The 8,939-nt window shown below is 32.4% G+C and overlaps 1 protein-coding gene across 1 annotated transcript in view; it reads left to right on the top strand.

The window, feature by feature from the left end:
- The window catches only part of LOC149555214 (L10-interacting MYB domain-containing protein-like), a 34,455-nt gene continuing 25,516 nt past the window's right edge, over positions 1–8,939 (top strand). Inside the window, exons 1-2 of the mRNA XM_089829265.1 lie at positions 1–276; positions 378–561. Coding sequence (XP_089685391.1) covers positions 1–276; positions 378–561 — 460 coding nt within the window. The remainder of the gene's footprint in view (positions 277–377; positions 562–8,939) is intronic.

The following is an 8,939-nucleotide window of genomic DNA, read 5'->3' as shown; positions in this document are numbered from 1 at the left end:
ATGGAACGCAAGTTTCTAGACTTGCTCCTCGAACAAGTCCATCTTGGATGGAAAGGTGAAGGTGGGTTTAAAAAAGAGGAGTGGACTGCAATAGAGAGGACATTCAATGTAGTGATGAACTTGAATATGTCACGAGATCATTTTAAGAATAAGCTGAAAACATGGAAAGTAGGATATAAAGTAATGAAGGACTTGAAAAATACAAGTGGGTTAGCTTGGAATGAAGAAACTCAAACTGTGGATGCTGAGGATTCAGTGTGGGATGAACTTTTGAAGGTAGGATGATCTTTGTACTCTTTTCATTGAAGAAATTTTCCCTTCTTATTTTAATAATGAAAAACTTACAACTTAATTTATCTATTAATGCTTACATGTAGAGGAGAGAATTCAAAAATGCAAAAATGTATAAGAGGTCACCTTTCCAATATTTCAATGAGTTGGCTGTAATTGTCGGTAATGACATTGCTGAAGGGTTCGCATCTACAACGCCCCTTGATGCTGAAGAAGGGAACCCTATGAACGATACATTTAATGTGCTTGATGAGGATGATACCAATTGTGGTACACCTCTTGACAACCAACCAGATATTGATGAAGAGTTATATCATTCCAATCAATCGAGTGCAAGTGCTAGAGGGACTCCTCCACCATCAACATCAAGGAGGGGAAAGAGGAAGAAGACATCTTTGGCTACATCATTGGATGTGATATGCAAAACTATGAAGGAACTGAAAGATGGCCTCGATAAGCCTCAGATTGTAAAAGTGGATAAATCTAAAGATGATAGTATTTTGACTGTTGCATATACTACTCTCAAAGCTATCCCTGAACTGAGTTGAGCAATTTTTGTGAAAGTACATGATACCTTCATGCTTCAATGTAAAAGAGCCAAAGGTTTCTTGATGATGGATGAGGTGGAGAGAGTGGAGTGGATTCCAATGACATTTGGTACCATTTAGCTATTTAAGCTACTGATTGGATTGCAATAACTTATGTTGCATGATTACTCTATTCAATGGTTTTGCATTAATCTCTAATAGCACTAAACTGAAACTATATTGATCTCACATCACTATATTGGAACTCATTATTGAGCACATTTTGAATATTTAATTAGTGATCTCTCACAAAACTATACTGGAAGTCATTAGTGAGCATATATTTACTATTTTGTTAAACAGATTCTAAACAAACTGTTACAGCATGTATTGGACTGTTTTGCTAAACAGATTTGAACCATGATAAATTATGTATATGTCAACTATGTATAGATAAAATCCATGATTTTCATTGATCTTCCATGTATCCATACATAGTTTATGAGTTGGCTGCGTTTAATGGTATTGCATTGATCTGTACATAGTTTATGACCTCATAAGTATGTTGAATGATTTTGCATGGATCTATACATACTTGATATATCCATAGTTTAGTTGTTCATTTCATTGGCATGATTCACTTTGATTAATGGTATTGGATTGATCTCTCACGGCACTATACTGGAAGTCATTAGTGAGCATATATTTACTATTTTGTTAAACAAATTCTAAACAAACTGTTACAACATGTATTGGACTATTTTGCTAAACAGATTTGAACCATGGTAAACTATGTATATGTCAACTATGTATAGATAAAAGCCATGATTTTCATTGATCTTCCGTGTATCCATGCATAGTTTATGAATTGGCTGCATTTAATGGTATTACATTGATCTGTACATAGTTTATGACGTCATAAGTATGTTGAATGATTTTGCATGGATCTATACATACTTGATATATCCATAGTTTAGTTGTTCATTTCATTGGCATGATTCACTTTGATTAATGGTATTGCATTGATCTCTCACAGCACTATACTAGAAGTCTTTAGTGAGCATATATTTACTATTTTGTTAAATAGATTCTAAACAAACTGTTACAGCATATATTGGACTATTTTGCTAAATAGATTTGAACCATGATAAACTATGTATAGGTCAACTATGTATAGATAAAAGCATGATTTCCATGTTTTTCTATTATGATTGGCATTATGATATATACAGATAATCACATGAGCACATACTAGAATTCATTATTGAGCACATATTGACTATTTTGCTAAATTGATTTGACACAAACAGCCAAACACTATTACAAAGTTTAGTTGTTCATTTCACTGGTATTGATCTCTCATAGCACTATACTGGAATTTGTTAGTGAGCACATATTGACTATTTTGCTAAATAAATTTGACTATGCTAAGCATATAGTAGATAGAAATAGAACCATGATAAAATATGTATAGGTCAGCTATGTATAGATAAAAGCTAGTGATATACTTGTAAATTTCATTATTGAGCACATATTGATTATGTCTAGATAAAAGCCATGATTGCCATTGATCTATACATAGTTTATGACTTGGCTCTATTTATATGGTATTGCATTCATCTCTCACGGCACTATACTAGAACTCATTACTGGCAAGAAATTGTTAAAAAGTTTAGTTGTCCATTTCACTGGTATTGATCTGTCACAACACTATACTAGAATTCATTAGTGAGCACATATTGATTATTTTGCTAAACAAATTTGAAACAAACAGTATGTATGTACACACATGTATGTACATACGTACGTACGTATGTATGTATGTGTGTATGTATGTACACACATGTATGTACGCATGCATACATACTTGATCTATGCATTGCATTGATCTCTCACAACACTATACTGGAACTCATTACTGAGCACATTTTTACTATTTTGCTAAGCATGTATGTATGTATATGCGTATGTATGTATGTGCATATGTATGTATGTATGTGCATATGTATGTACACACATGTATGTACGTATGTATACAAACTTGATCTACGCATAGTTTAGTCATCCATTTTATTGACATGATTGGCATTGGTCAATATGCAAGATAGTTGTTCATTTCATTGGCATTCACACGATTGGCATGTGAAGTCATTCCAGATGGTTAATTGGCTTTCTGTAATGGTATTGCATTGATCTGTCACAACACTATATTGGAAATCATTACTGAGCACATTTTTACTATTTTTCTAAGCATGTATATATGTATGTGTGTGTGTATGTTTGTATGTGCGTATGTATGTATGTATGTGTGTGTGTATGTACACATGTATGTATGTTTGTATGTATTTTTGTATGTGCATATGTATGTATGTCTGTGCATATGTATGTACACGCATGTATGTATGTATGTATACATACTTGATCTATGCATAGTTTAGTCATTCATTTCATTGACATGATTGGCAGTGGTCAATACATAGTTTAGTTGTTCATTTCATTAGCATTCACATGATGGGAATGTGAAATAATTCTAGATGCTTAGTTGGCTTTGTTTAATGGTATTGCATTAACGTTTGGTATAGTTGTTCATTGCATTGTTAATTAGAGTTATATTTGAACCATACATACATGGAATACACAAGGAGTGGCAAATGATGAATGCTCAATTGTAGAAATTGAAAGCATATAGAAATGTGATTTGCTAGATGATTGTATAGTTCATGATTCTGTCCTATGTTATATCTATAGTCCTAATTTGCTTGCATATGTTTTTATTTTTTGTCTTTTTGTCCCTATTTGATTTCCTATGTATGTTCTTGTTGACAAGATTATCAAAAGTATTGAGGATTTATGGTAGATGATTGTACAGTCATGATTCTATCCCATGTTATATATATATTCCTAATTTTCTTGGATATTTTTTTAATTTCTTGTTTTTTTTTTCCACAATTTGGTTTCCTATGTACGTGCTTCTTGACAAGATTGTCAACAGTATTGATAAAGTGTCTTTCTCTTGTATTTTTTATTGCTCTTGATTTGTTGATATTGCAAGACCACACATGCTAATAAAAAATGAGCTATCTGATGATTGTTTACTATGTTTGTAAATGATCAATATTTCTGATGCCACTCCTTGGTGTATTCTATTAAAAAAAAATCAGGTTTTAATTTTTCAAGCATGTTTAGTTCAAATATGCAGGATTGACCATCTAACAATACAGACAGTAATGGGAAGATTGAGCAGCATGAGAGCATTGTCGTCAAATGTGGGGCATAAGGGCATACACCGTGGATTTCTCAATGTTTTCATATTTAACGATGTGCCATCGAATGTGGGGCATAAGGGCATACATCATGGATTTCTTAGTGTTTTCGTATTTAACGATGTGTTTTCACACCACCATTCAAATCATGGATATTGTTCTATCAAGTTAGCAAGTTTTCATATTGTAGTAATTATGTGAAATTCATTATCAAAATTTCATGATGTTAAAAAATGATTTATATGATTAATGATTTTCATGATCTTTTTTTTTAAATTGCATGTAAAATCTATGTTGCCAAAATTCCACATTTTTTAAGAGCAATTATTGATAAAGCATCATTTTTCTTGTTAAAGTTATCATCAAATGTTTAATGTATGTGAATGTAAAATGGTATATTTTTTCCTATATAATATTTCACATAAAATTTTAGTTGCATATTTTGTTGAATAATTAACTAACTTAATAAATTTATTAAAAGGGAGAGATACATAGAGGGGCAAAGAGTGCAAGATAGGAAGGGGGGATGAAGGGATGGAGGGAGAGAGAGAGAGAGAGAGAGAGAGAGAGAGAGAGAGAGAGAGAGAGAGGAGCTTGTGTGTTCTTGCATCTATAGAAAGGTGTATGTTGATGTGTGTTTTATGACTCACCAAATAGTAGAACAAAATACCGAAATATCTTATCATCTCTTGAATATATATCTGTCTATGACCTCATCAAGATCTTTAAATGTCTCCTCCCTAATTGAAAGTATTTTCCAAGTCGAAGATAGCTAGCAAAATCCTTTTGGTCTTTTCCTCCCTCCATAATATCCTTGTGTGCATAAACTCCATTGAAAATGTTCAGTGTTAGAATCAAGTGAGTAGGCCCTTTCAAGCTTGGACGGATAATACTCTCCCCTGGCTCTTTATCTGCTAGGAACTTAATGGTTTCATTCTCTTGTTCACTTCGTGAAATGGAATCCTCTTCCGCAAAATATAGATCCTTAACCTCCTTATCCTTATCATGTTCACCCTGATAGTTATCATTCTTCAGTGAACTCTCTTTGCAAGTTAACTCAACCAGGTACTTCACTTTTGTCATAGTTTTCACCCAACAGGTAAGGATGTTGCATTCTGCAATTTTTTCTATAAGATCTATATCTAGATCATCAAAAAGCTCCTCTTTCAATATTATTCCTATCAAGCCTGATTCCAGATCACAAATTATACGATGATTTTGGACTCTGCAGGCTATTGCTTGGACAATTTTTCCCATTGACAGGGTCTCTTCATTTGCTCCAATCAGCAGATAAAATTCCTCATCCTGGGATGGCTCTTTATATGGCGATCTCAAATCCTTAAATCCATGTAACAATTCACTCTTTATGTTAGCAAGGGTTTCCTACTTTTTATTGGATTTTCGTTGCTCCACACTTCTAGCATATTCATCAATATCAAGGGCATTTAATAGATCAGGATTTTTTTGACATGCTAAATAGCCATTTCTTGTGTTTCCTCATCCATATCATCTATATCATGTCTAGCTTCTTCACAATATATGTCCTTAGCCATTTTCTTGGCAAGTTCATATGACTTTGGATGAATTCTAGTATCATCCAATGGATCCATAACATGGTTTCCGGACGCTACTTTTCCATTCCCTCTAACCCTTAAAAAAACCAATAGCATTTATAAAGATAAGTCACTTCATAGCCTCTACAATTGGTTGATGTAACCATTACCTGCTCAACAGCTTCATACTTTTCATCTGGAGTAAGGAAATGTTATAGTGAATGAAGCTTCAATGATAATATTTCTTTTCCAGGACTATATAATGTTGCAACCATGGCCAATGGATTCTGAAGATACCGACCAAGAGCCACAACACGCCTCACAATCCCTCTCTGTGTCGGCAACTGGTCCTAAGAGATGCAAGAATTCTCATAAACAACATTTATTGTGTCCAATCCTTCTGCCAAATCATGTGGATGAACACAAACATAGGGAGGGATAGAGGGAGGACACAAACACACACATATTTAGCAGCTAAGTCACAAGGTTCGAGTTTGAGTTCGAGTTCGACAATTATGAAATTTAGATGAACTTGACAATAAATTCAATTCAACGATAAATTTGTCTTACATAATTTTTCAAAAATTTATAATATATATGATCAAAATTTCCAACAATGGGACAAAAAATAACTTTGTACAAATGATTGCAAGTATGATTTTTTTTACTTTTCTTTGCTAATAAATAGAATTAAAATAAAAAATAATATTCATTTTATTTATTCTTGACTAACAAAATAAAACTGTGAATATTCAAGAATAAAAAATAATAATAATGTAGTCTAATTATAAATAAATTAAATCATAAATATTAATACTTTATTCATTATAATCCCTATGTTTCACTAATTAAATAAGATTAAAAAAATTTACATCAAATTCCAATTCCAATTTGAAAATGAACAACCAAACGCAAGAAAAAGATATTCCCAGTCATATTTCGTTCCAATTCCAATTTTTAAATTGGCAACCAAATGTAGAATATGGATTTGAAAATTCATCTTCCGTGTCAACCAAACGATCCAACTACCTTCCTAAAATACATAACCAGATTTTTGAAAACCTGGTTATCAGATAACCTAGTTATGAGAGAAATTCATCTTCCCCAACCAAACAGGGCCTTATGGACTTCTTTACTTGGTTGCAAATGCATAGATTTAGGAGGAAGTGAAAATGTAGATGTGGAGGTCTCGGAGTCTATCTTTTCATGTAAGATGCTTACATCTTTGTCTCTTTCATATTTTCTATTTAGAAAGATACCTTCCCATTTCAGCAATTTCTCTCAACTTGAATCCCTTTGCGTTAAACATTTTGAGCTAACTAAGTGGGCATTTGAAATGATCTTGAAATTATGTGGCCATCTACAAAGTTTGACAATATCCCATTGTGAGTTGCCTTCAAGATGGAGAATTATTTCCTCCTCTCTCAAGCATCTCTCTCTTCATGGTTGTTCACTGATGAATGATAAATTGCCCAAGATTAGAATGCATCAAATTTCACCTCAATGGCATGGTAATGGGAAGTTATATATATTTACTTGCTTGTGTCCATTTGGAGACTGGGTTTAAATTTATCCAGCATTTTGTAGTAATAACATCGTTGAGGAAAATAACGTACGTCTCTGGTCGAAGCTTTGGCAAGATTCTACAAATTTTTTCCTCATTACAAATGGTATGCATTTTGTTCCTACTGATTCTCATTCAAGAATAGGTAAGCATGGGATGATTCTATGAGAGGTTTGAATTTTTTCGACAACCGATAGAGTAACATCAGGTTTTCTTGTGGAAAAATCTCATTGATTCATGTTATGCACATGTTGCAAGACTTGGTAGTGGTAGTCTTGTTTTTCCACCAACCAGCTACAGTCCAGTGTTATACCCATGGGATCGACCTACAGGCGTTGTTAGCAACATGTAGTTAGAAACATCCAAAACTTTCATGAATTTAAGTCATGAATTTCTTTATTTTCTTTTCCTGAAGCAAAAAAAACAAATAACCCCTAGAAAAATAGCTACTGGCCAATTATAAAACAAGAATTATTGATTGAAATTTATTTTTTAAATAAAATGGTTTTTCAACTTTACAAGTTCATTAATTTTGGTTATAAATTTTAATTAGAAGAGGCCACTAGGAACATTAGTTCCCTACCTATAAATAGGCATAGGGACTAACAAGAATGGTAGGTGGAGAAATTGTGGAAGGTCAATTTTATACATAGTTCTTTTAAAATCTACATGTAACTTATGACATCAATCTATGTGTCATTTAGAAAACGATCTTGTATGGTTATCAATTTATACTAACATAATTAAAATATTTTAAAAAATATTCTATAAAATATGATATTCTTTAAATATGTTTTTTCTATTAGAGATAAAGAATCAACTCATTAAAGAAACAAGGAGATCAAAAATCTTGTATGGCTATCTATTTATACTAACATAATTAAAATATTAAAAAATATTCTATAAAATATGATATTCTTTAAATTTTTGTTTTTTCTATTAGAGATAGAGAATCAATTTATTAAAGAAACAAAGAGATCAAAAATTAGATGTCAACATCCTAACAAAATGCATCACTTTACAAATAAAAGGGACTATAGTTACAATATAATAGTTACAAGTATGATTGATTACACTATGACATACAAAAGACCATCTGTACATGTCTATAATAAAAGGGAAAAATAATTTCACAGAAAGCCCAACAATCAGTCACATCCATCATTAAAATTGTTCAAATTACAACCATCTCCATAGAAAGCACTTTCCATTGGATTACTATAACATCCTTGTGATCGTTGTTGTAATTAAAGTGAGTAGCCCCCTGCTGAGCATTGGCATGGTCCTCATGATAGGGCAAATCACCAAGTTGAGTACAACTAGTGGTAATATGAGAATCAACATCCTACTCTTGAGATACAAAATTGAACATCTGAATGTCTTCTTTGAATAATAGATCATGTTGTTTTCTCTTAGCATCTCCAAGACTCTTTCCCTTGGCAATTCTATTAAAGCAATGACCTGTGAGGTAATGAAAGTATTAGTGAGTTTCATTAAAAACTCAGTAAGGTCTCATTGCCTTCCTTGAAAGAGCTCTTCATTCCTTTGCTTCTAGATGAACCACATAATTTCATTAGTGAGAGAAAACCAAAAAGCATTTAACTTTAGATCAAACACCTCAACATAACTATTGGCCAAATTTGTCTTCTCACCAAATTGTCATTTTTTTAATTCAAGTGATAAACGGTCACTTCCCATTTTTTAATATTTTAATGCCAATGGAAATATGAAATAAATGGAA

The sequence above is a fragment of the Cupressus sempervirens genome, chromosome 5, assembly GCF_028749045.1.
Source record: "Cupressus sempervirens isolate cs-2001-9-10 chromosome 5, ASM2874904v1, whole genome shotgun sequence".
Lineage (NCBI taxonomy): Eukaryota > Viridiplantae > Streptophyta > Pinopsida > Cupressales > Cupressaceae > Cupressus > Cupressus sempervirens.
Note: the sequence above shows the minus strand (reverse complement) of the source record. Positions and strands in the feature narration are given on the sequence as shown.